This window comes from Numenius arquata, chromosome 4 (genome assembly GCF_964106895.1).
Source record: "Numenius arquata chromosome 4, bNumArq3.hap1.1, whole genome shotgun sequence".
Classification (NCBI taxonomy): Eukaryota; Metazoa; Chordata; class Aves; order Charadriiformes; family Scolopacidae; genus Numenius; species Numenius arquata.
The window spans coordinates 48,017,000-48,044,729 of record NC_133579.1 but is presented as its reverse complement, the minus strand read 5'-3'; the positions used below and the strand labels follow the sequence as shown (position 1 = coordinate 48,044,729).

The 27,730-nt window shown below is 36.0% G+C and overlaps 1 protein-coding gene across 1 annotated transcript in view; it reads left to right on the top strand.

Annotated features, from left to right (window-relative positions):
• DNAH5 (dynein axonemal heavy chain 5) overlaps positions 1 to 27,730 on the top strand; it is a 122,630-nt gene that overhangs the window by 35,917 nt on the left and 58,983 nt on the right. Inside the window, 21 exon segments of the mRNA XM_074146807.1 lie at positions 547 to 748; positions 1,163 to 1,398; positions 3,537 to 3,755; positions 4,499 to 4,561; positions 5,373 to 5,611; positions 6,471 to 6,711; positions 7,180 to 7,379; positions 8,178 to 8,331; positions 9,010 to 9,173; positions 9,855 to 10,011; positions 10,974 to 11,186; positions 11,996 to 12,220; positions 13,535 to 13,707; positions 14,823 to 15,001; positions 16,628 to 16,815; positions 17,391 to 17,585; positions 18,863 to 18,997; positions 19,799 to 19,906; positions 23,256 to 23,409; positions 25,376 to 25,522; positions 27,054 to 27,295. Coding sequence (XP_074002908.1) covers positions 547 to 748; positions 1,163 to 1,398; positions 3,537 to 3,755; positions 4,499 to 4,561; positions 5,373 to 5,611; positions 6,471 to 6,711; positions 7,180 to 7,379; positions 8,178 to 8,331; positions 9,010 to 9,173; positions 9,855 to 10,011; positions 10,974 to 11,186; positions 11,996 to 12,220; positions 13,535 to 13,707; positions 14,823 to 15,001; positions 16,628 to 16,815; positions 17,391 to 17,585; positions 18,863 to 18,997; positions 19,799 to 19,906; positions 23,256 to 23,409; positions 25,376 to 25,522; positions 27,054 to 27,295 — 3,834 coding nt within the window.

Below are 27,730 nucleotides of genomic sequence, written 5' to 3'. Positions count from 1 at the left end.
TATAAGGTTTTGAATATTACATAAAGTAAAACTTAGGTCTGATTAAAAACATATCTCCAATTGGTGAAACATAAAAACTCTAGGTCTAGTTGAGTTGTGTGTATTTAATATTGAACTGGTAGTAATTGTACAAGTGTGTTAAATACAGTTTTATTCACATAAATATCCTAACGAAGCCCGCATGAATTCTGGTTTCATTGCTAGTCCACTAAGTGGTAAGGAAGGACAAGTGTACTGTATCTTAGTCTTAAAGGAGTATTTTACTTCCCCTAGGATTTTATTGACTGAAGAATCACTTCACTGGAAAATACTGTAACTTATGTGACAAATTGAATGTGATTAGCATACAGTTCCTGGCAAGGCTTGTGATTGTTAATGGAACTTGCTTTAGCATAAATTTACTGTCAGCCTTCTGTTTAGTGAGGTGATGCAACCTGCTCCACTATGGAGTTCTTAACGTATTCTAATGAGCAGATGCTAAGAAATTATATGTATGCTATACATATAATGCTGAGAATCTTTCTTTGAACTTCTAATGTGTTTCAGGAAGTTCTTACAGCTTTGGAGAGTTTTAGTTGTTACCACCATATATGGCAGAAGAACAAGGAGAAAACCATTGATAAATTAATGATGGGAAATCCATTACTCTCTGAATTTGAATCTGAAATTCTGCATTTCCAAGACTTGGACCTGAAAATCAATTCTGAGCCAGAATACATCTGCGTAGGAGCTATTGCACTGTACACTGGTAGAGTTCAGCTTTCCACTTCTCTCTAGACATATATTTTCCAACTCCTGTAGGAAGGGAGTGATGGTGCTTAGTTTTGGATGGGTGAACTAGGTGAAAGATATAAAGGAGAAAGACTGTTTGCTGTTTTGACGGCAAATGCATGCAAACAAAACAACTCATTTGTTAGTGATATGTAGGACAGAAATGTGTATAATGATATGCACACAAAATGATATATTCTGAGAAGATTAGGAGGAACAGAATCCTGAACTGCAAGCAGTCCTGTAAGCCACTCAAAGCTGTTCTCTGTACGTAGATGGTTAGATTGAAAAAACAGAACTGTGAATGAAGAGAACACATCGAAAAAAGATTTAAAGTGCATCTTAAATATCTGCAATATCTAAATATCTATTCATTTTTCAATGTTTTTAGCTGATCTGAAGCTAGCACTGAGAGCAGAAATCAAAGCCTGGATGACTTTGCTGGGGTGTCATTGCAACAAGAAGTACCGGACAGAGATGGAAGCAATTTTCACTTTTATAGAGGAAACCAGCAAGAAGTTAAATCGCCGCATCAAGGATCTAGATGATATAAGAACAGCCATGTCAGCTTTGAAAGAGATCAGAGAACTACAGATCTCCATAGACTCTCAAGTTGGGCCCATTGAGGTAGCTAATAGGAATGTTGCATGTGTGGGTACTGTATCAACAGAGCAATTAATTTCTGGGTTAAAGCTTGACAGTGCACTTTGAAAAGGTATGATTTCATACGTGTTAAATGTTGGATGGCAGACCTGTTGTGTTACTGTAAACCTTTTCTGTGTGGAACTCTGGCCAAATGTAAACTTGATGATACACGAAGTGGTTTGGTGACTAGTGCAGAAATTAAGCTAAGAGGAAGACAAGAATACAAATATTTAATGCAAGAAAGCTTTTGGCACTTTGTGGAAGAAGTCTGTGTATCAAAAGCACTGATTTTCCTCCCTTTTTTTTTTTTTTTGGGTTAGCCTACAGAAGAGGAGAAAGTTTGTTAGGCAGATTGTATGAGAATGCATGAGAGTGATTGCTTTATTAGGTATATTGGGGGTTGAAATAGTTGAAATAAACATAAACAATTGACTTCCTTAAAGAAGTTCACTTACTAGGATATATTTATTGAACATCTGACAATGTAGGGGCTTCTGGTCAAATGGCAGAATTAGAAACAGATAGTAACTCTTACTCCACGTTCCTGACTAGTGTATGGATTTAAGAATACTATAGTTTGGCAAAATGCACCATTGGCTAGACATTCAGTAGAATTTTTTTTTTTCCTAAGGCATGTTCGTGGTTCCAGTTTGCCCATTATTTTGTTGTCAGGGTTGTGTCCATATTGTTTGAAATTAAAGTAACTTAACACAGAATTCTCATCTACCAAATATTGACAAATCTGATATTCTGTTTTGGAGATACAAAACCTGTATTTGCTGTCAGACAGATGTTTTGCACCTGTGTTTTCTCACTCTGTTTTCTCTGAGCTGAGGTAAATTATGGAATGCAGTATGTACTTGTATGTGCACGTAATGAAAATAAGCGTGGAGCCCTTCCATATTTTGCAGAATACAGCTAAGAAAGAATATATCTCAGCCTTAGAAGCTGTGAGGGTCTCCCTAGTTCTGTGAAGGAGCAAAAATAGGACAAGTGGCTTATGGTGAAAAGCAAGGTATATTTGCAGCTGGAACCTTCTGTGAAATTGTCATAGGTAATGGGGTCTCTTAAGAGATGACATTTTGGGAAGTTCCTGCCAAGACCTATCTTGGTTTGCAATGCGATGTGGAATGAAGGCAAAAGCCATAGTAGCCAAAGATTCCTAAGCTTTCAATTCTGCAAACAGGAGCTTTGAGTCACTGGGCATAGGGAGTCATGCTTCAGACTTTTGGAACAGAGGTTGACATATTTTCCACACCGTAGGGACAGATAGTTATGTCTCCATTTTTTGCAATTTGTCTGTGATTTGATCAAACTGGAAAATGTAAATGGAAATAATTCCACTTTATACAAAAATTTTCAGATGAAACTGTTATGCCACAATATTCATTGCTACCCTACACTCTGCTAATTTACAGTAAGTGAATTTCCGATGTGTCTTTGTGAAACTTGACTAAGGGTTTCAGTATGTGGTGTATTTATATGTTGGTGGTACAAGTAGAGATCAAAGTTCTGAGAAAACAAAGGACCATTAAGTAGATTCCTTGTTTTGAATGCTGAATAGTGATAACATTTGAAATAGTTGCAACATATTAGTTGTGGTAACTGTTGTTGTGTTTTATTAATTATTTTTTGTTGAAAACATAAAGTAGGGCTTAAAAGTCTTTATGGAATATAAGTTCATTTGCTTTGTTTACTTGAAGGCCTCTGCTTAGATGTTTTCCCATGGCTCACCTCCCGTAATATTCAGCTTGGTCATGGCAGACAACTGAAGACATAGATGAGAAAAATATTCTCATTAAAATTAAGCTAAAGCCTGTAGACTTAAGGAGTACTTTAACTGGAAATAGTTTTTCTTGAGAGGCAGATTGTACTAGGGCAAATGATCTATCACAAAGCAGAATGCTATATGAAAGGTAAGGAGATAAAGGAGAACTAACTAGCTTTCATTTTGATGTTTCTTCCAGTTTGGTATTGTTTTGCCAGATTGTGATAACAGCTATGCAAAAAGAACAGATTTTCTAACAAATCATTCTCTCTTCTTAAAATATTAGCCTATATATATTTGTAAAATTAACGTCAGTTACCACTTTGTGTGTCTTCATCCAACTTTCTGACAGGAATCTTATGCTATGTTAAACAAATATGATCTACTTGTGGCCAAGGAAGAGACAGAGAAGGTGGACACTTTGCACTACACTTGGGAAAAAATGCTACTTCGTGCGAATGAAGTGCAGAATGAACTCATTGCTCTGCAGCCAAACTTCAGAGGAGAGCTTATTAGCACTGTGAAGACTTTTACTGAAGACTGTGCACAGTTCTATTCAGATTATGATCAGGTAAGTGTTTGTGGTGTATTGTATTAGAGAATTTTTGAGGAGCAGTGTGAGCATGGAAAGATTGTGGAGTTGAGTAATCAATAGGATGTGCTTCTGCTTTCTGAAGAGTATGTTTATTCTTGTTAATGTGGTATTTGAGTTTCAGTGCAGGGCAGGCTTTGGTTATTTTTTCTATGTGAATCAAGTATGTAATGCTGGTAATCAGCTCTTAAAGATTAAGACTTAAGACATTTAGGGTTTATGATAAACAGCTAGTTAGCATGAGCAAATGCGAAGATTTGAATTAATGAGAAATTATGTTAGAATGTAAGAAGTGTTTTCTGATATCAAATATAAGTACAAATGACTTAAGCTTTTATATTCTTTCTGAGTTGAATATAAATGAATCAAGCTGAACCAGTCTTGTATCATCCTCTAAGTAATGCTGATTTTTACTTGAAAAAGGAGCTATGATTAGCTAGCTTTTACACTATTATGAAAACTTCTGTATTAAAAAGAAAAGACAATTAATTGCCATCTTTTTTTTTCTTTCTTTCTTTTTTTTTTTTTTTTAAATGAAGTGCTTGTTCTAGTAGGTACCTGTGTGATCTCTTTGTTCATCTGACGTAGGATAGAATCCTGCAGCTGCAAAAATGTTTGAGTTTAGCATTTAGAAAATGCTTATTAGAAATAAGTTGTGGCTATTTTCACCCTCTCAATTAACTATTCAATTTTTTCTTTCTTTTTTTATTTTCTTTTTTTAGAATGGTCCAATGGTGGTTGGTTTAGAGCCTCAAGAGGCCAGTGACAGGCTTACTATGTTTCAGGTACTGTTAATTCTAAGACATTGCTTAATACTTACTGCAAGTAAACTAACACCTGAAGACTCTGAGAATGAATCACAGTAGTTGAACTAGTTTTCATTGACACAGAGGGTTACTGATTGGCCAAAGTCTGTTTTAACTTAATGAAAACTAAGTTGCTATTTTTTCTATGCATTTGCAAGGAATACTGGTTAAAAGTAGATTTTTTAGGAGCTAAGAGAAAGGTTGTGTAGATAATGAGTAATAGTTACTAGATTCAAGTATCCTGATGAGAGCCTGCTCTCAAGTTTAGTGTATTTGACTATAGGCTGTTCTTGTGTTCATTATTGTGTCTTTTCCTCGTGAATGCAATTCTGCCCAATCTTCTTCCCCCTCCTCCTTTTTTTTTAATAGTATTAAATTTCATTTTTCTTTGATTCTTAAATAGTAGTAATTCTTACATCAACTCTTTAATAAAAGAATTGCACAGCATATTTAGAGAGGTAGAATTTGCTGCATCCACCTTTATTTGCTTTGCATGTGGTGTTACACCTCTTTCAAGTGCAAGCTTAGCATTTATTGTTTTGTCACTGTGCCACATGGAGTAAACAGCCTCCCTGTCAACTTCTAAATATGTGCTTCCAAGCTCACTAAAAGTAACTCTTCTCATGAAAATTATTGACAAAACTGTTGACACCATAAATTGTTAGTATTTCCTGTATATCTTTATTGTATTTACTAGATCTTAGTTACTAATGCAGCTCTAAGAATAATGGCAGATCTTGAATATGTATTTAATTTTATTTAATTTAGTCTTTTTCTTTTTATTTCTTAGAATCGATTTGATAATCTCTTTCGGAGATACATTACTTGTACTGGTGGGGAAGATCTTTTTGGTTTGCCAGTTACTCAGTATCCTCAGCTGCTTGAAATAAAGAAGCAACTGAATCTGTTACAGAAACTCTATAATCTATATAACAATGTAATTGACACAGTCAATGGCTACTATGATATCCTTTGGTCAGAATTAGACACTGGAAAAATTAACAGTGAACTCCTGGAGTTTCAGAACAGGTGAGAAACTGCTGTTGTGGCAAAGATACCTAAAATACTTTTTTTACTTCTAAAGTATGATTGGTTAGTACCAATAATCACATATGAGTATGTATTTGTTCATTGAAACATGAAAAATGTGAATTTTAATTGAAAAATGCATCCATTATTAACTTCATAAAATAAAGGAACCAGTTTAGACTCTAAATGTTGTGGATTATTCTTCCTTAGAGAGCTTTTTGGTTAACTTTTTGGATGAGATTGGAATGTATGTTAAAATTACTGTCTATTTTGTTCATGGAGGGAAATTCCACTTTATTGTAGTACTATTATTCATGAGAAACAGATGCACCCTAGATGTCTAAGGCAAGTTAGTGAACTGCTGAATGGTTTTCCTACAAAATGTGATGTATTGCATGCATAGACACTGAACTTTTAATCAAACCAGGAATCAAATGATTTAAAGAATTAAACCCATGCAGGTTTAGTTCTAGTATAAAAAGGGTTTTTACTGGAGCTCAGAGTAGTGTATATAACAAACCTCACAAAGATGAAATCAAGATGTAAAGTGGTTCAATTGGTTTTGAAGATCGCTTGGACAATGTGCATTAGAATTATGCAGCTACGCTCCTTAGGGGGAGCCTGTAGGTGCCTGTCCAGTTATTAGTCAATGAAATAGACTGGAAATAGATTTTTTTTTTTTTTTTTTTTTTTCACATGAAAAATCACATACAGAATCTTCACAATACAGGTAATGTGAATTTGGAATATATGTGGTCTGCTGTTGAAACCATATATGGTTTTATGAGTTTTATGTGGTTAAATGGGTAATGAAGAATATTTGAAACTGTTTGAAAAAGCTTGCATTATTTCTATATAGATGCCGTAAGCTTCCTCGTGGTGTAAAGGAATGGCAGGCCTTTTTTGACCTAAAGAAGACCATTGAGGACTTCAGTGAATGTTGCCCGTTGCTTGAGCGTATGGCAAGTAAAGCAATGATGCCTCGGCACTGGAAGCGGATCATGGATCTCACTGAACACAACTTTGATGTGGAAAGTGAAACATTCAAACTGAGGAATATAATGGAGGTTCCATTATTAAGATATAAAGAGGAAATAGAGGTAGTGTGAAAGAAGGGAAATGGATGCATGAAATTAAACAGTTTCCTTGAATAGTATATAAGTAACAGTAGTAAGAAGGAAAAGAGAATATTTCTAAAGAATGAACAGAGAAATGGACTATCACTTCAGCTTTCTGTATAAAATAAAGACACAAATATATTTTGGTGTCAGCTCCTCCTTTTACATCATGCAACTTGTCCCAGGAGTTAATTTGTGAGGGTACCTTGCTTTGCAACATTTAAGATATGAAAAGTAACCACTGTGTTAGTTTTGTATTCCTCCCAAAGCTGGCCATATTATGATGTGGTATACAGATTATTAGCTATGGTGTTTGTATGTCTGTAGGTCTTTCCACTTGATAAATAGTTGCTTATCAGCCTTACTAGGGTAGAGGAAGTATGAGTTAGATTTGTATACTGGAGACCTGAACCATTCCTAGCATGTTTTGACATGCTATTTATTTAAAAGGATATCTGCATCAGTGCTGTGAAGGAGAGAGACATTGAGCAGAAGTTAAAACAAGTGATAGCTGAATGGGACAACAAAACATTTATCTTCACAAACTTTAAAACCCGTGGGGAACTTCTTTTAAGAGGTGACAGCACATCAGAAACAATTGCTACCATGGAGGACAGCTTGATGATTCTTGGCTCTCTCATGAGTAACAGGTAACAGAAAAAGTGTGTGTTTGTGTGTAGATAAATCAGCCAGAGGCTTTGTTTTATTGAACAAATCTATCTTTCACAGAGAAAGAAAATAAACACCTAGCTAAAAACTAAGAGCCTGCTTGTCCTTGAACTGTTCATGGCCTAGATATTATTGTCTGTATTCCTTCAATAAGTTCTTTTGAAAGCATGTGGATGCAGTTCAAACTTCCTGAATAATCAAGTGGCCAGTTTTCATCGTTGCAAAAAAGTGGTCACAAGCATAAAGGGGAACACTGCCTGGTTGTGGCAGGCATACTATGGGCATTACAGGCACTGCTACTCCTGTCACTGCCTCATGCTGGAGGTGCTAAAAATCCCAGTTAAAACGAGCTTCAGTTTGTCTGGTTTCACATGCCAAAGCGTGCAGATAAATAAGGAACACAGAACCTGATCATCAGGCAGATGTACAAAAGCAAGAGTTGAGTTGATAAGGACCTCTAGGAGTCTTGCAGCTTTCAAGATGTTACCTAGTCCTTTTTTGAAACCACGTTACCTTAGAGGGGAAATTGAAATCTTGCTCCTATTCAGCTTATGTTGGATCAGAGTTGTGCTACACACTATGTGTACAAAGCAGCAAGTTGGAGCTGTTTTGGTTTATAGCTGCTAACTAGCTGAATTGAGTCAAGAATAGGTTTTTATACTTTCACTTAACAAAGATGTAAACAGAAAAATTATTCCACATCTTTATGAATAAAGTGCTGGCTTTCAAGAGACTTGTTTCCTTCTTGAAATAAAGGAAATGTCTTCTTTTTATTTTAGGTACAACACACCCTTCAAGACACAGATTCAGAAATGGGTGCACTATCTTTCCAACACAACAGATATCATTGAGAACTGGATGACTGTGCAGAATTTGTGGATTTATTTAGAAGCTGTTTTTGTTGGCGGGGACATAGCAAAGCAGCTTCCAAAGGTTTTCAGATGTGCCTTTTTTCAGTTTGGTTTTCTACATTTTAAGAATAAACCTTAACTGTGATGTCATAATTGATGCAGTAACATAAATGTAATTTTTTTTGGTACTTAACAAGACTAGACTTGCTAAGAAATTAGGTAAACAATGCTAACAGAAGTGTTGTGTTAGAAAGAATGGCATGATCTTTTTATGATTGTAAAATTGTTAACCAATATGTGTTTCAGTGTAATGCCTAGTAGTAGCCTAGCCTAGTTAGGCTAGCTTAGTAGTACCTACCACTAGCCTAGTAGTACCTACAGTTTTGCTAGGAATCCTTATCTTAAGCTTTCCTACATAGCTTTCCAAATTAAAAATTAACTAGTTTTTGGGAAAAAATCTTCACTTTTGAAGCATGCAATTGAAGCCTAATGAGTTTTCTGTTGTTTTCTCTAAGAATGATTGAAGGAGAAAGTAGATAGCAAGCTTGACAGTCAAGTATAAAATAAGCTGTATCATGTAAGCAGAAAGATTTGTGTGTTTTGAAGCTGAAAAATCTTTAGAAGTTGGACACAGGAATACTAGTAAGAAAATTATCGGTGAGATTACTGGGTACTAATTCTGCAAGCCAAATACCTTTTCCCTCTTCTCTCTTCCTTCTTCCATCTCTTCCCTTCCACATTCATCATCATTTTTCAACAGGAAGCAAAGCGTTTCTCTAACATTGATAAATCCTGGGTGAGGATCATGACCCGAGCTCATGAAACACCAAATGTTGTTCAGTGCTGCATTGGAGATGAAATCATGGCACAGCTACTTCCACACTTACTAGAACAGCTTGAAATCTGTCAGAAATCACTCACAGGGTAAGATTACTACAAGACCACAGTCTTGGGCAGATGACTGTGAATTTGGTAACTGGGGAAAGAGCAATTGCTTGAGTACTGTCCCACGGATGTTGCAAAGCTCATATCCTTATTCTACTATGAATTCGGTTGATCTGATCAAGCAAGTTAGCAGGATGGTACAACACCTCCAAAGAAATTGCTAGCAACTCACTGATAAGTATTTGATTTGTGACTAAGCTGTCAATCACTGTCTATCTCTGTTGAAACCAAAGCTTTTTCCAGCCCAGTTTCAATCCAGAAGGCAGTCTCAGTCTGTGTGTCCTGTTCAGACCCTTCATGTATCTGGGAGAAATTCAGCACGAGACACCTAAATAGCAAGTAACAGACTTAATGTAAAAAATATTTTGTTTTGGTTTATTTTCTTTCTTTTTACTGGTCCTAACATTATAGCAAATAATAAAACCTTTCAATTAAATTATTTCTGATGCTAAAAGAGGTAGTCTTAAAGCAGGTGCTTAAAAGGAAGGCATGATGAATAAGAATTGTTGTCATCGCCACTGCTAAAAATGGCAATAATATATTGTGAGAAATGCCACCTTTAAAGAGGAAAGGGTGTATAAATTAACCTAATTTATTTACTATCTTCCCCTCTCCCCACCCCCTACCCCGGCCAATTTTTTTTTTTTTTTTTAAATGCAGGTACCTGGAGAAAAAGCGCCTCCTATTTCCACGATTCTTCTTTGTGTCAGATCCTGCTCTCTTAGAAATTCTTGGCCAGGCATCAGATTCTCACAATATACAGGCACATCTGCTGAATGTCTTTGACAATATTAAAATGGTCAGGTTCCATGAAAGGGTATGTACTGCCCACACCTCAACGTTACATTATTTCAAATTAACAATGTGTGATACTTGTTAAATAAGAAAGCTGCCTGGGTGCATAGGGCATTCAACTGTTTTACCAAGTTCATGATGCTGAGTAGGCTTTCTTCCTTTAAGATTTAGTTTCATATCCTCATTTACTTAATAGGAAAACTCTATATAGAATAGCAAAACAAACAAAAAATTGCACCACTGCTTAGGTTTCAGAAAAAAACACCCAGGTACTGAAGTGTCTTCTGTGGCTTAATACAGGTTATCATCTTCCGATAAGCTTCTGATTCTTTAGGAGCCTATTTGTATCTTTAGATTGCCTGTATTTTACTTTTTCATTCATTGTTTGTCTGTAAGAAAAAGTGTATCTAGTCTCTCATCTGTTTCTGAGTTAGCTGAGTTTCTGAGATACCCTTAATATCCCTTCAAACATAGTGTTTGAAGAACAATTTTCTTATGCTCTTTACAAGAACAGATAGCAATAAAATTTTTTTTTTTCTTGTGTATGTATATATTTTCTTAGAAATTCACTACCTCCCCATGCATTTGAAATTGCTTTGATTGACAATGTTCCTTAACATCGGTGTTTCTGTTATTTTTGATTGTAAGGCTATAAATTTTGTTAGGATATTTACCCATCAGTAATGGGGGAAGGTTTCCTTTATTGTGACTGGAAAGTGGATGCTGTCATTGAAACTTAAGTGAAATTTGGGAATTGTCAGTGTATTGGAGTTTGTCTCCTTGTTCAGACGACAGTGTTTTGTTCAAAGACTTTCTGCAAACTAAAAGTAATGTTTTAATTGTTTTTACGTTTCACTTAACAGATTAGTATAATTTATTAGTACCCTAAATAAGTTTACTGGATTGGAAGGAAAATCAGACAGTTATGTTAAAGATAACAATAAATCTATAAATCACAAAATGTTCCTGCTTTGCTTTTATTAGATGTATGATCGTATATTGTCGATTAGTTCACGAGAGGGTGAGACTGTAGAGCTGACTAGACCCGTAATGGCTGAAGGTAACGTGGAAGTTTGGCTCAATTCTCTGTTGAAGGAATCCCAGCTGTCACTGCATCATGTTATTCGCCAGGCAGCTGCACACATCCAGGAAACTAGTTTCCAGCTGACTGAATTCCTTTCTACTTACCCAGCCCAGGTAATATCATTGTTAAGTCAATGAAGAATTGTTCACAGATATGCAGCACATTGGTCGGTTTTTTTCTTTGTCTTTACAGTCTAAATTGCAGTCAGTGTTATAAATGCAAAACCGACATTTAAATTTATCTGAATCAACTCAGTCTTTTAAGTTACACTTTACATATCTGAAACAAAAAGAAGAAAACTTACCCTGAAGCTCCTTTTAAAAAATAATACTGAATGCAAAAAATTAATGCAACAGATTTAATGCTATTTCTTTACAAGCTTAATACTTGGCTATTGGAGGAAAAGTAGCTAAATTGTGTATTTGTTCATATTTTCAGGAAAACATTGTATAATGCTAAGACTTGGAGCCGAGGGTAGTGCTGAGGGAAAATTATTTTCTTGGTAGAAGCTTCTTCACTTGTGATCAGGAATGTGTAGAGGGAATAAAGAGTTTGTGAATTATTAAAAAAATATTTTAAATTAAAACATTAATTATTCACTGATTAGTTATTAGTTATATATATGAAGTATATTAATTATATATAGTGTATATATATACTGTAAATTATATTCAACACTTGTATCATCAGTGCATTGTAGGCAGTCTCTACAACTCTGAAGTGTGGATTTAACTCTGTTTTTATGAATGGAGTTGAGACATAAAACAAATGCATGGGTTGAATGACCTCTATATGGATGAATGAAAGACTAATTTTATACAAATAATAACAGAACGATTTTTTTAGTTTATCTGTGTCCAAGAATGTATATTTTAGGTGAAAGAGAAAAGATTATGATGCATATACTTTTATGTTTCCTAAGGTTGGGTTATTGGGAGTCCAAATGATTTGGACAAGAGACTCAGAAGAAGCTTTGACTAATGCCAGGTATGATAAAAAAATTATGCGAAAGACAAACCAGTTTTTCCTGGATCTTCTAAACATGCTGATAGATATGACAACAAAAGACCTTAGCCCAGTTGAGCGAGTTAAATACGAGACATTAATCACCATTCATGTGCATCAGAGGGACATTTTTGATGGTCTGGTAAGTACTGAAAAATCTACAATGAGTTACAAGGTGGTTTCCATGTAAAACAACGTGAAAGGACAAGAAGAAAATATTACTATACCTATGAACTCCTGCCTCTTAAGCTAAACATTTAATTTCAGAACTGTAATGATTATGTGACCTGGAGTATTATAAAAATGCTGATGTTGCTTCAATCCATGTCTTAGTTTCCCTTTAATTCAGTGGTTTTTTTCCCCCCGTACAAGCATTAGCAGAATTTTAGAATGCTTTGTCTTGGCTCACTTAAGTTAGATGCCTCTGTTGCATGATCAGTTAGAGACTTCTTTTTCCTCATACCTTGTGTTGCAAGTAATTGTCCTTTCTCTGCACTACATTATGAGTCTTGAGGAGTAAGTAGAATTAATATAGAGTTAGAGTACAGGAAAAAAGTTTGCTTGGTTGAAGCTACTATGCCCTCTGTTCTAGTTTCAATAGTATACCTAATTATTACTTAGGGATTGATTTATTCACTTCACACCTTCTCATGCTGCCACAGGATACTAAAATTAGGAAAATGAAAGCATTTACTGCTTAAACATTCAAACTTAAAACGTAGCATACCCTTTTAAGTGTAGGACGCTCTGGATTTGACCTTGAAATTAAGATGTCTGAGAAAAGAATTACTGAGTTTTAACTCATTGCTGATAGGCAGGCACCTATCTTTTCATTGTAGAACCAGTTGTGTCTAGTTATAATTATCTTAGGTAAAGGATAATTTTTAGATACAACCTGCAGGGCATCTTTTAAAATCCTGTTTTAAAATTCAGTTGGTCAAATTTGAATTACTCCTAACTACTGAACTTCTTATCTAGTATCTGCACCATGACACTGTCTTGAAATACCTTTTTTCCAGTTTGCATCTGGTTTCATATAATTCTCATGACTTTTTTAAAAAGAAAGAACCACATTACGTGCTTCCTACTCATGTAAAAATAAAATGGTAGAGAGGAGTAAAAGAAACAGCAGTTTTAATGTTAACTGAACTTAGTGACTTTTTTTTGAGGCTTATGGACCGTTCATTTGTATTTAGAATTTTGACACACTCTTCTAAAGCCTGAGGTTCCTTTGCCTTATTATGTGTTTCAGGGGCAGCAATAACACATTAGCAATTTTTGTAGTAAAAATCAAGGTAGGGTCTCCGGTGTTCTTGTGTTACTAGCTGTTCTTTATGCTCTTCATTGCGATTGCAGTGCTGTCTTTGCAGTACTACTCAGATGAGATAATTGCCAAAAATAAATGTTAACGATGAGTACCGCAGCCTTTTTTCCCCTCTTATTTTTTTTTCTTTAGTGTTGCATGCATATCAAGAGCCCTACAGATTTTGAGTGGCTGAAACAGTGTAGATTTTATTTTAATGAAGACTCTGATAAAATGATGATTAAGATCACTGATGTGGGTTTCACATACCAGAATGAATTCTTGGGCTGTACTGACAGGCTTGTCATAACGCCTCTTACAGACAGGTAAAAAAGACCTGTTTTATTCCTTTATTCTTTGATGCCAAACCTAGGCTTTTAGAAGAGCAATTTAGTCATTCCTACTGGATACAAAATAGAACCCTACAGAGTTTATCCTTCACAGTCTAATCAAAGACAATAATGTTACATGGAATACATGAATATTTCTGTTTCTGTGCCTTACAATATGAGTAACTTTCAGCTTAATTTCTGCCACATACTTGTGTGATCCCCACATACTGATGTATGGGACTTTAGGCTCACATAAATGAGAATCAGTATACCTGAGGGTCAGGTATATCCAACAGATACAATATGCAGAGAGAGATACAGGACAAACATAAATAAGTGTTTAGAGGCAAGCTAATGAAAAAAAACAGCTAAGCAAGAACAGACGGGAAAAACAATTTGATTCAGCTGTAATAGATTGGAGAACTTTCATTTAGAAGGATATTTGAAAGAATTGCAGTGCTATTAACAGAGAAGTCTACCTACCTAACTGGAATGACACAAAGAATGATTTAGAAGCTATCATTGGCAAAATAAGGGCATTGGGAGGGGTCTTTTTTTTTTTTTTTTTTTTTTACTACTCCATACAGCAAATTTTAGAACTTCTCTTTAGATACACTTGTTAGCTGGGTATTTTACTGCATTACACATAGAAGTTTCATTTGGGACGCACTGTGTGATCGAATTTTAAAGGTGGGTGAGAAAAGGAAAGGCTAGCTGTCTTTCCTTGTACTCCACAGTATAATGTAGTTCAGAACTATTTCAGTTAAAGTAATTCAGGAACTAAGCTAACCAAACTAGATTAGGCAGCATCTCTGTATTTGTTTTCTTCCCTTCCTGTGATCTTTCAGGTTGTTGGTTATTGAGGATTATCTGTTCTTCCACTTTCTGTATGAGGAGACGAACCTTAATATTACCTGCATGAAAGGCTGAGTGAAGGGTTTTCCTTCTTACTGTTTTAAATTGTAATTAGAGGCATGTCATTTCAGCAGTTTACCTGTCTCCTTAAATCAGACCTTCCTCATGTAACACATATGAGTAAGTTCCTCTGGCACTGTACAGAAAACTCTGTATTGCAGCCCATTGAGTGATGATAACATGTTGCCTTTTAGATGTTACATCACTTTGGCTCAAGCTTTAGGCATGAACATGGGTGGAGCACCTGTGGGACCTGCAGGAACTGGAAAAACTGAAACCATCAAAGACATGGGACGGTGCCTTGGAAAATATGTAGTGGTCTTCAACTGTTCGGATCAGATGGATTTCCGAGGACTTGGGAGGATCTTCAAAGGTAAGATGTGGACCAAAGTTGTTAACCAAAAGTGTCAACTGTATCCTGATGTTCATTAGGTGCAGAATAACTAAGTGGTCAAAAGAAGTGATTGTCCCACATCACTGAGCATTGGAGTGGCCTCACCTCAAGTACTGTGTGCAGTTTTGGGGTCAACAATGTAAGCAGCATATAAAAATATCAGAATGTGTCCAAAAAAGAGCAACAACGGTGGTGAAAGAGCTAGAGGGTATGACTTATGAGGAACAGCTGAATATACTAGGTTTGTTCAGCTTAGAGAAAAGGAGACTGAGGGGTGCCCTCATTGCTGTCTACAACTTCCGCGTGAGAGGGAGGTGCTGATCTGTTCTCTCTGTTGTCTGGTGACAGGGTATAAGGGAATGGCTTAAAGATGTGTCAGGTGAAGTTCAGATTGGATATTAGGAAAATGTTCTTCACTGAGAGCATCTTCAAGCACTGGAACAAGCTCCTCAAGGATGTAGTCAAGGCCCCAAGCCTGTTGGTGTTCAAGTATTGTTTGGAAAACACTCTTAGATATATGGTTTAACTTTTAGGTAGCCCTGTGTGGAGCCAGGAGCTGGATCTAATGATCCTCATGAGACCTTTACAACTCAGGGTATTCTGTGATTATATGATTCTGTGGACTATGTGAAAGTTACAAATGCTAAGAGAACATCTTTATAAAACAAAGTCAACACATAATCAGCAGGTTATTTTCAGCGTATTAATAAATGCAAGTAATTAGTATCTTGTTATGAATATAAAATACATTTGCAACACTGTCTCCAAGAAATAGAAATGTCTGAAAATGTGAGACGGTATATGAAAAGATACAAAAAGACACTTAAAATAATCAGGGAGGACTGCCAGTACAAAAAGAAAAAGCTGTGATATTTATTGCTGAACTGATGGAATGTGTTGAATTCTCATCTCAATATTTTCTCACCTTCAAATATCAAAGTTCTTGTCAGTTGAAGGAAGTGCATGAGTAGTGCTATATATGTTAAAAACAATTGGCACAGCTCACCGAATTTCGATGCAGACAGCAGGTTGTTTTTGTTTGTGGTTTTTTTTTTTTTTTTTTTTTAAGGCACCTGAAATTGATTCCTGTCAGTTATGACAGATGTCAAATTAGAGATCAAGTGGAGGTTGACTATTGTGTTGTTGCAAATGACTGTGTTGATGATTTTTTGTTTTCCCCAAAATACCCGAGGAAGAACGCAGTTCTGGCACAGGCTGACTCCTAACTTCTCTCCAGATGAAAGCAACTTTATTGCTAATTTTAATCTGTGCAATAAGCTATTGATGACCCATCATGTTTTCATAAGCTTATTGCAAGGATTTTTTCCTTTTGGGTGGTAGAGAGGAACAGGAAAACATTCAAGATATTGAGAGAAGGAGCAGAAATCGAAGGATTTAGTATCCTAGACAACTTTGAGGACTTTTGGACCTTTGTGCGTTCTTGCTTGGAAAAGAACTAAATTCTTCTCCTTGTCCCTTTCCCAACCTTTCAAAATATATTTCTTTTTCCCTGAAGTAGATTAACCTGATTTTTGGCTTACAAATTGCATCACAAAGGGGTTAACAACTTAATGGTCAGATGCTTAGTTGCTTTTGTCTTTGAAGGTCTTGCTCAGTCTGGCTCCTGGGGTTGCTTTGATGAATTCAATCGTATTGATTTACCAGTACTATCAGTAGCTGCACAGCAAATTGCAATTGTGTTGACATGTAAGAAGGAACGTAAAAAAAGCTTTATTTTTACTGATGGAGATAATGTGGAAATGAACCCAGAATTTGGCATCTTTCTTACTATGGTAGGTATTCAGTAGGTTTCTAATAGGTCAGTGATGATTGTACAATAGTAACTTCTAACTTGGTATTTTAAATGTACTTGCTAACCGTTATGTCACTCAGCCTTTAGAACTCACTTTTAGAACTTCAGATAGTTTGAGAACATCAAGCATTACTACACAGACGGTTTGCAGGGTCTTTTTTCAATGACACCAAGCACATGCAATTAACAAATGCAGCCAGGATTGTAAATGCAAATTTTTATCTCACTGTCACATTACTTCTGCATGGTATGTTCTGGTTCCCAAAGTACAAAAAAAATGGCTGTAGAGATTTGGGTAGAAGTAGCCAATGAAAACAGGACCTATGATACAAATACAGTTTTGAAGTGTTTAGTTGGAACATTTTTCATACCTCATGGATTTAAGAGATGCTAAAATGCTGTAGAGATATGGTGGTAAATATACATGGCAATTCATTTTTACATGTGATTTAAAGCCCCAAAAGCTATTTTTGTCTAACCAGATTGCACGTTCCTTTGCTGATTCTTCTGTTTGTGCAAGGTGCAGTCAACTTCAAAACCTGTTTTTCTGTCCAGAATCCAGGATATGCTGGACGGCAAGAACTTCCTGAAAATTTGAAGATTAACTTCCGTTCGGTGGCTATGATGGTTCCTGATCGTCAAATCATAATTCGTGTCAAATTGGCTAGTTGTGGTTTCATTGCTAATGTTGTATTGGCAAGGAAATTCTTTACACTGTACAAGCTGTGTGAAGAACAACTGTCAAAGCAGGTGATTATTTTCAGATGAGGAATAATTATCTTAGGGAAAAACTATATATCATGCTACAAATTATTAGTACGTATATGAAGAAAATGGAAAAGTTCACGTTCACCAAGTAAGCTAAATGACGCTTGCAGTTTAGTAGTGCAACCCTCATCAGTCCTGGAGGCTTAACCCCTGCTACAGGCTATCTGTACAAGAAAGGGAGTGTCATTCAGAACACTCCTTATTATTAAGATTTAGCTTCAAGGAATGGTGATGATTCAGGCAAATAAAGGGCTTATGTATTAGTTTGTCTTATAGAGTGGGTTGAGAGGCATTTGGTTTGTGCTGCCTGTGCTTGTTCAGATGTTTCTCAAATAAAGCCAGTTTCCAAGGTTCACAGCGAATTCAAAATAATACTGCTAGTTTATTTCTTAAAAGTCCTTGGGAACCTTATCTTGGTTCAAAGACTTACTGTCCTGGTTTGGGGTGAAGCAGAGCTATCTCTTTGTTCAGTGAGAGAGGCTCTTCCTTACACTTGTTGCTGTGGCAGCCAGGGTCAGCTGACTTTGTTGTTTACCCCATGGAGGGGGTTGCTCTTGTGGGGAGGGGGTAGACAGTTCAGGTGACCCAAAATGACCAATAGGGTGTTCCATCCCATGCCACGCTCGCTATAAAAGCTGAGGGACCGAAGGGGTCAGGTTGGCTCTTCTTCAATGGCTCTCTTTCTTTGTTGATTGATGTCTGAGGAAGACACTGTCAGTTTGTCTGCCTTTGATCCTGATCACAGTGTTCTGGAATCCAATTCCCACTGAGTCCAATCTGGAATTTTCCCAGTGCCTGCTAGTCACGTCTCCCTGGGAGCTTGATATGGTTTTGTATATATTGCATCGAGTTTATTATTTCCTTTTTAAAATTTTTTTTATTTTATTATTAATATTTCATTAAAGTAGTTTAGTCTTTTCCTAAACTCATAAATCTCTGTATCTCTCTTCTTCCTCTCCTTGGAGCGAAAGGTGGGGGAGAGCATCTGTCAACTTGTCATTGGCCAACCCGGCCCAAACCACGACACTTGTGATTACATTTCTTTTTTCTATTACACCTTACAGTTCAGTAGGTGGTAGCAAAGTTGGTGAATGAATTTGCCTGTAGTCATACAGCCAAAGACTAGTTGTTGGATTTTAAGAGGCATTTGTACCACATGTACCACTTCTCATACATATTCATATCTTAAATGATAAATAAGAATTGTTTTATCCCTGTTGACTTGGGGAAAATTTTCCTGAACTTTGCATATCTTCTAGGTGCATTATGATTTTGGCTTGCGGAATATCTTATCAGTGCTACGTACATTAGGAGCAGCAAAAAGAGCAAATCCCACAGATACTGAATCTACAATTGTCATGCGTGTGCTGAGAGACATGAACCTGTCTAAACTAGTAAGTTCTGGTAAATTAATTAAACTGCACTTTAGGGCTATGTGGTTTTTTTTGGAAATACAATTTGAATCTGTTAAGATGATCACTAGAAGATTGGATGTAGCCCTTACACTGATGCTAATTTTGATATGTTCTATTCTCTGCATAGTCTTGATTACTGTTTTTGTCTGGGACAGTGTTAATTTTCTTTTTAGTACCTTGTATGGGGCTGGGGAGGGAGTGAGCAAGGGGCTGTGTAGTGCTTGGCTGTCTACCCGAGTTAAACCGCAATATGTTGAATTGTTCAGAATTTTTTTTTAATATATTTCCCTTGCTACCTATAGAAATAAGTGACCAAAGAAAAGTCTATTTATTAACCTCTTTAGAAACTTTCATCTAAAGTATTTAATCAGTTTTGAAATAATCTGTTATTTGTAGTAATGAGAACCATCTCATCTGTCTTAAATAGCTAACCAAACCTCTTGTGCTGCTGTGACACATCATCTCTTTATTGTCTTTTTTTACACCTCAGACAAATAATTTACTATTTGTATAAATGTTATTGTTAAAATCTACTTCAATAAATTCAGTCTGGATGTTAGCAGTTTATTTTCAATAACTTTTGATTATTGGAAGCATCACTTCATCTCCTTCTACTGTGTCCTTTGAGATTGTTTAGCACCTAGAGGGTTACCATACATGATTGCTTATATTTTCACATATTGCTTTAGTGCTACAAGAGTTAGGGATTGTTTTCTAAGATGGTAGAGTAAATAAAATAAGTTTTAATCTGTGGGTTTTTTCCCCCCTGATTTTCACTAGATTGATGAAGATGAACCCTTATTCCTGAGTCTAATTGAAGATCTGTTTCCAGATATCAAGCTTGATAAAGTAGGCTATCCTGAACTAGAAGCTGCCATTGACAGACAGGTAGGTAATTTTTCTCTCGATCTGTGCTGCTGTGGTGTTAACTATCATGATTTTATATCTAAGAAAATTCTTGCTGTTGAATCTACCCAGCTGGTAATAATATCTTCTACTATTTAGAGGAAGAGTAAGCTTTTCCATAAATCTTTACCATTGGCATGTTATTTTTAACCTTCTTCTTAAGGATGTCACTGAATTGTGATTGTGGTGTCCTGTGGTTTGCTTGTGAGTCATCTGTGGTGGCCAGTTTGAAAAATGCATGTATATACGCTTGCCTTATGTGACCCAGGATTTAATATTTGCATAAAGTCTAACAATCAGAATCTTTTGGAACATTGGGAACATTTCAATAGGGCCAACTTAAGAACGTCAGTGCTATATAGAAGGTTGATGAAGTATGTATGCTTAAATTATCTCGTCTATTAGACTTTCCTCCAAAATTTCAATAATACCCCAGATCTGAGTTAAACAGATATAAAAAACCTCAAAAAATCCCAGCATGATGAAGTTGAAAATCAGAAGTACATTTCTGAAGAATTTGAACATATGACTTTTCATTTACTTATATTTAATATGATTAGATAGAATTAAAGAGGTCTGCTTCTGGCTTTCCTAACAAAAAAGAGTTGAATCATCAGCTAATGATTATAAAAATATTTTGCTTTCTGGAGTTTATACAGTTGGCTTTAAAAAAGAACTCACAAATTAAGCTTTTATTAGGAAAAACTGTAAGTAAACTGAATCTCACACTTTAAATTGTCATTTCCTAATAAATTAAAGAGGTCTTAATAACACAGTTTTCATAGCTGTACTGTTGATGGTCTGTGAAGCCAGACATACAAAGTCTCAAACCTTTTAACAGCAAACCATTATTGCTTGCTTGCAAGTAGAGTGCAATGTCAGCCCATATTGAAGCAGTGTTGGAAACCTGAAGAGCTTTAGGCCCTGTGGTTATCTTATGTAAAATTATATTTATTAAAAGTTCAGATATAGGGATTTCATGGTGCCATTTTAGTGCTATGACAGTGTTTAGAAATTCTATTAGATTATTTTGGCATATTTTTCTCATATTGCTAAAACTTAAAATCTGGAGAAACCAGAAATAGTAGACTGTCTTGTTTATCTTGGAAATGAATAGTTTTATTGAATGGAGCTCTTTGCTGTGTTTTGAGCTGTAATGGCTCCATACAATGAAAACAGCTAGGTTAGGACAGAATCAAGTTCAAGAGGACTATTTTTTATTAGAGAAGGGAGGCAGTAGTTGCTGGGGAAACATTGTAATAAAGAAATAGTCGTTACTTGAATTAAAATGCTTCTCGATGTTTATATATTGTGGCTGGTTGACCCCACCGGGCAGCTATGCCAACACCCAGTCACTTGCTCACTTTGCCCCAGAGGGTTGAGGGAGAGATTTGGAAGGGAAAAGAGAGTAAAAAAAAAGCTCATGGGTCTAGGTCAAGACAATTTAATAAATGAAGAAAAAAAAGAAAATGAAACAAGTGATGCAAAAGCAATTGCTCACCACCAGCAGACTGATGTCAGCCAGTCCCTGAGCAGTTGCTACTTTGGAGAAACTTCTCTCCAGTTTTATTGCTAAGCATGACTCTATATGGTATGGAGTATCCCTTTAGTCAGTTGCAGTCAACTGTCACAGCTGTGTTCCCTCCCAACCTGTTGCCCACCCCCAGCCTCCTCGCTGATGGGATAGTGTGAGAAACAGAGAATGCCTTGGTACTGCGCAAGCACAGTTCAGCAATAGACAAAATGCTGTTTTGATCACAAATCTAAAACACAGCACCGTATGGGCTACTATGAAGAAAATTAACTCAATTCCAGCCAGTCTCAATACATATGTGCAACTGTTAACAGAGGATCTTTTGAGAACATGTTGAGTCTGCTTGTGAACATACTTCTTTTTCAATAAGGGAAATATCTAGTCTACAAGTGTATTATAGAATCCATGAGTGTTAGAAAATGTTAAGATAAGTCTCCACTGATGGCATTGGATTAGGGTGAAGGAATAGCTAACATGACCGTCTTGTTTTATGTGAAATCAGTTCACATATTTTGTCAGTGTATCATTAGGTTTGGGATATATTACTGTATGTATGTGGACAGTGGAAACAAGTCAGAAGGCTATATTGTATACTGGAAAGAAAGGTAGCTTGGCTTGTTTGGTGTCAACTGGGAGAGCTGTTAAGATGTCAATGATAATGGAATTTTATCATGTATCCATGAAAATAGTGCATCTGATATCTTTGTTGTGCTTTGCAAACTTAGTTGCTTCAGCAGTGGTGTTTTTCATGGTGATGAGGAGTTGGTGGCAGCATATACTTCATGGTTTCTGTTGATGAATTCATCTTGTGCTGCCTTCTGTTCTTGGCTTCCTTGCAGAGCGAGATAAATAAGTTCAACTGACATGAGCTTTGATATGTGAGTAACACAGCAAGTGGTAGTGCCAGTCCCATGGTTCTGACTGACTGCATGACAGTAATTTTAAAAGCTGAGTTTTGTCTTGTCAGTAAAAAGTTAGTTCTCTTTTTACTGATCGTATTTTCTGAGATTTTTAGTGGAACATAATTTTAAAAACAGAAATTATACTTGAATTAAAATATAATTGTTATTTTGAGAGCTTCACTTTTATAACACGATCTTGAGGTTTTATAATTTTTTTTTTTAAAAAAAGCATTTAGTGTGCTATGTATCCTTAGGAAATAGTTCTGGCTTTTCACTACTGGCTAAAAACTTGTTTGCTTCCAGTTGAGTCACTTTCACAAGCAACAGGAATAGTGTTATAGTGAGATGACTTCTTTAATCTCAGAACTAGTAAAAAGTAGGAAACAGTCGTATGATATTTGATTCTAAAATATCATGTCTTTTCTTAGAAGGATGATATTAAAGAGCTACTCAAAGGTCTGTCTGTAAACTGAGAAATATTTAACAAAATGTCTTACAGAAAAGCTTTTGACTATTGTAAGCATATAGAAATGCAAATCGCCCTCATCATAAACAGGCAAATGTTCTGAGAGGCAAGTGAAAATACCGTGTGACTATGAAAGACATTGCTAGCAAGAGTGTTTCTAAAATTCTTGGCTTTTGCTTAAAATGATGTTTTAACCCTAAGAAGAGCTAAAAAATAAAAGATGGTTTCTCTTCTTTTATTTTTCTGAATACGTATTTGAATACTAATTATCCATTCTTTTTGCTGCTTTTTAGGTACACAAAAGCTTGATGAGGAGTATAGTCTTCTGCTGAAGATGGATTTATTTTTTTGCTTGTTTTTTTTTTTAAAGCATTGAAATACCTTATGCACTAAAATAGAAGCAATTTGGTTTTCTGTCACTATCTATAGGTGGAGAAAGCTGGACTTGTTTGTCATCCTCCTTGGAAACTGAAAGTTATCCAACTTTTTGAAACCCAAAAAGTAAGGCATGGATTGATGACACTAGGACCTAGTGGTGCAGGAAAAACCGTTTGCATCCACACTTTGATGAAAGCCATGACAGGTATGTGAGTATTTATATAAGATACTCGAAGAGTCAGTTTATTTGTTGTAATACTAATTATTGAGGTGGTATCTTTTAAAAGCTTCAAAATGTCTGATGTTCAAAGTCATATAATATAATACATATCCTATTTTCCATACTATGATACTTAGAAGTTCTAATTCTAGAAACATTGAGAAAGAGGAGTACTGTCTGGGTAGACAGCTCAGACAAGTGATTAAAGGATCTCTCGGGTTTGGCTGAGGTAATGCTGAAACTTTCCCCTAGTCATAAGTATTTAGTCCTTTTTGAACAGTATTCACAAGAGAAGGTCTTCATCTACAGGATAAAATAACTACTTCTATCATTTATTGCTGCTAGGAGATAGTTCCTGATATAGGCTGTGACAAATTATTCAAGGGTATTCCTTGACTGGATGCTTGAGGAGTGTGTGTTTTTGTCCTCTGTATTTCTAAACAGAAATATTAATGGAAGAACTTCTGTTTGATCTTATTAAAGTAAAAGCTCATAGCTGGGGTGGGGAGAACATCTAATTTGAGGTAAGCTTGTGTTACCCTATTTCACAGGCTTCAGTGGGCTGCTTGTACAATTTTCCAGAAATGGATAGTTTCTCTAAAAAACAGTGCAGCCTTTCTCCCATCCATGCAATACCCTTTTGTGCTTAAGAAGCACTGTAAGCTCTACATTGCTGCGTAAATGACTGCTCCATTTAGGAAAAAAAAAACCAGAAAGAACAGATAGTTGCATTATACTATTTTCCTATATTTCTCTAGCACTGGTGTGTGAAGTACTACTAAGATAAAGCCATCACAATGCTTTTTTCAAGCTGATTTTCTGGCATAAAATCATGAAATATTAAACTATGTGATTTTCCAGGCTTCTATGTTACATGTTAGTGAACTCTGATTATAATTTAGATTTTAAGATAAGGCGTTTTCTTAGCTCTTTCTTTCAACATCTTATTACTGGCTTCTAATTAAGTGTTAATATTGGCTTTTCAAAAGATGTCTGGCATAGGAGTTTTTAAGCTGTTTTTAATGAGGAAGATATAAAGGTTATAAGATCATGATATGGCTAGATAGAATTTAGCTGCCTAAGAGACTTCACAGGGATATGCTAATATCATACACTTTGCTTATACCAAGATGTATGCAAGTGCACAAAAGGGAAAAACAAAAGACAATCAATCATGTGGAGCATCTATCTGGTATTTAGTCACTGAGTTTTTAAAAAGTGCATCCAAAGCAAAGGCTTTAAAGTTCTATGGTTTGATAAACCTTCAAAATATTGAAATGAAACTTGACTAAATTTCATCTTCCTGCTCTTCTGTTACCGATGAGTCTATGAAATGTGAATTGTATCTTTAGTAGTCTCAGAACTGAGGGGAGACCTTATCGCTCTCTACAACTACCTGAAAGGAGGGTGTAGAGAGGTGGGGGTCGGTATCTTCTCCCAAGTCACAGGTGACAGGACTAGAGGAAATGGCCTCAAGTTGCGCCAGGGGAGGTTCAGGTTGGATATTAGGAAAAAATTTCTTCACTGAAAGGGTTATTAAGCATTGGAGTGGGTTGCCCAGGGAAGTGGTTGAGGCACCATCCCTGGAGATATTCAAAAGACGAGTTGACATGGTGCTTGGGAATATGGTTTAGTGTTGGTGGGGTGTGTTTTTTTTTTTTTGTTTTGTTTTGTTTTGTTTTTTTTTAAGGTTGGACTAGAAGATCTTAAAGGTCCCTTCCAACCTAGGCGATTCTGTGATTCTGTAACTTTGTTCAACATCAAATTTTGATGGCTCCAATTAACAAATATTGATGTTTAGCAAGAGATAACTTTCCCAAGTATATACACAACCTCTTATAATGGTGAATGCATATTAAACCATCCATTTGGGTGTAATGATTTTGAATTTGTCCAAGTACTCTGACTGCTGAAAAGAAATACCAAAACTAACTGTGTCTGCCTTTCATAGATTGTGGACAGCCACATCGTGAAATGAGAATGAATCCTAAAGCTATAACTGCTCCACAAATGTTTGGTCGTCTAGATGTGGCAACAAATGATTGGACAGATGGAATATTTTCAGCACTCTGGAGAAAAACTTTAAGAGCCAAGAAAGGTATAAGAGTCAGTTCCCCCAACACTGGTATATGATAAAAAATTTTGGTGCTGTCAGGATTTCTACCTGGTCTCCAGCTGCCATACTAAAAGGGTGTGAATCTCTTTTTTGTCATACCTGCTAGCCCTGCACATACCATAGTCCATCTCAAATGGCACTAGATAATTCTCTTTAGCCAATCAATTTCTGCATAAATAATGCTGGCATGTATTCTTGGACTATGTTAACTAAAGGAGAGGCCTTAACGGTTTAATGCTAGATGGATTCTTCCTTGTTTTGTCTGAGTATTAGTATGTGACCTTTCCATTAGGCCTTAAGGACTGAAGGAAAAAAAGAGAAAATCCAGTAATTTTTTGCACTGTCAATTTTCATACAAAAATTCTTAGTCTTTAAGTATAAAGATACTTTTAAAATAGAAAATACTTTTTGATTTATTTTGTTGGTTTTGTTTTAAATCTAGAAATGTAGCAGCCTTGAGAATGTAGCATAGCATTAACTGTTGATTTTTCTGTTTTTCCCCTAACGTGAAATATAAATTTGCACACTCATATGACCTCCTCAGATTCACTGTTTGCAACACTTCTGTAATGTCTCTTTATGAAGTGAACTCTAGACCATCTCATGCCTGAGACGCCTGCACTGTAGCTACGAAAAGCCTCTAAATATAAAACTATTTGCCTCAGAGGTGAGAAAGTCTCTCATCTGGAACCTTCTTTGTTCATACCTAGCAATGCACCCAGCCACCTGGGCCTAGATAGTAAGGACTTACTCTGAAGGCAGAGGAGAGTGGGACTATCTCTGACTAAAGGGCTATCTAGCAGTGCACAGCAGGGCTGGCTACTCCCTAAGGGACGGGGAGCCAGAAGCCAAGGAGATATCCTTTCCAGCGAGGACTTGTTGCTTAGGATCCAAGTGAGGTGAGCAGGACAAACCCAGACCGTGATTCCGTGAGAGACAGGCTTTAGGATACATTTCTGTTACTAAATGGAAAGAGCTGAAAAAACTTCAAAGGGAGATGGATCAAGTTTACAGACAGGAAAACAATAAGAATCTTCCCCTAATGGACCTCTTTTACCTATGAAAGTGATCATGGTATTTGAGAGTGATTTTTCAAGTGTTCTTTTCATTTAATCTCACTCCATTTACACAAACTCTTTGGAAACAAATGAATGGTGGTTTTAAATAGATAGTGATTTCTGTCATCTTTATGTTGTTTTATGTAAGTTGAAATAAACCTAATTTATTATTACATTGAAGACTGGATTCGTAAAACTGTTTCAGATTATTTCAAACTGATGACTTATGCTGATGACACTTTATATACTGAGCAGTGCATAATTATTATCAATAGGTGATGAGATGAAGTACTTAACTGAAATTGAGTGACGGAAATGGTAACTGTATTAAAAGTTGAGATTCTAGCTATGTGTGTTAATTCAGAATTAGTTCAAATTTTGTTTGCAGAGAGAAGAAACTGGTCCTTGAAAGAAACTAGAGCTTAGGCATTATCATATGTTATTTTGGGTTATAGGTGACCACATCTGGATAGTTCTTGATGGTCCAGTGGATGCTATTTGGATTGAGAACCTTAATTCTGTCCTGGATGATAACAGAACTCTAACACTAGCAAATGGAGATCGGATACCTATGGCACCAAATTGCAAAATAGTCTTTGAACCTCATAATATTGATAACGCTTCTCCAGCAACAGTTTCAAGGAATGGGATGGTATTCATGAGCTCATCCGTTCTCAACTGGAGCCCTATCCTTGAGGTAAAATAGCTAAGTGATTGTTTATGTATTGAAAGGTTTACTGGTTATTTACTTAACACTTCACTCTTGTTACTTTAGGACCTGGTTTTGTGAATTTTGCTATGAAATAGCCATTACACTGTATAAACTTATAGGTCAGTATTTAATATAGCAGTGTTTGTGGTAATTTATACAAGAGTGAATAATGTAATTTTTTTTTTTTAAGAACATAGTCAACATATTACACTACTTAAAATGTAGATATTTCACTTTGGACAAATTTGTAATTATAGGTATTTTATAGAATTGAAAACCAACTTGGTTGTCAAAATACCAACTACCTGGCAGCTCCTAGTACAGCTTCAGACCAAGGAAGAAGAAAGAGTAAACAGGCTGATTCAGGAATCTAGAAATCCTCAAGAAAATAGAAGTCCTCTTGATATTCCTTAAAATTAA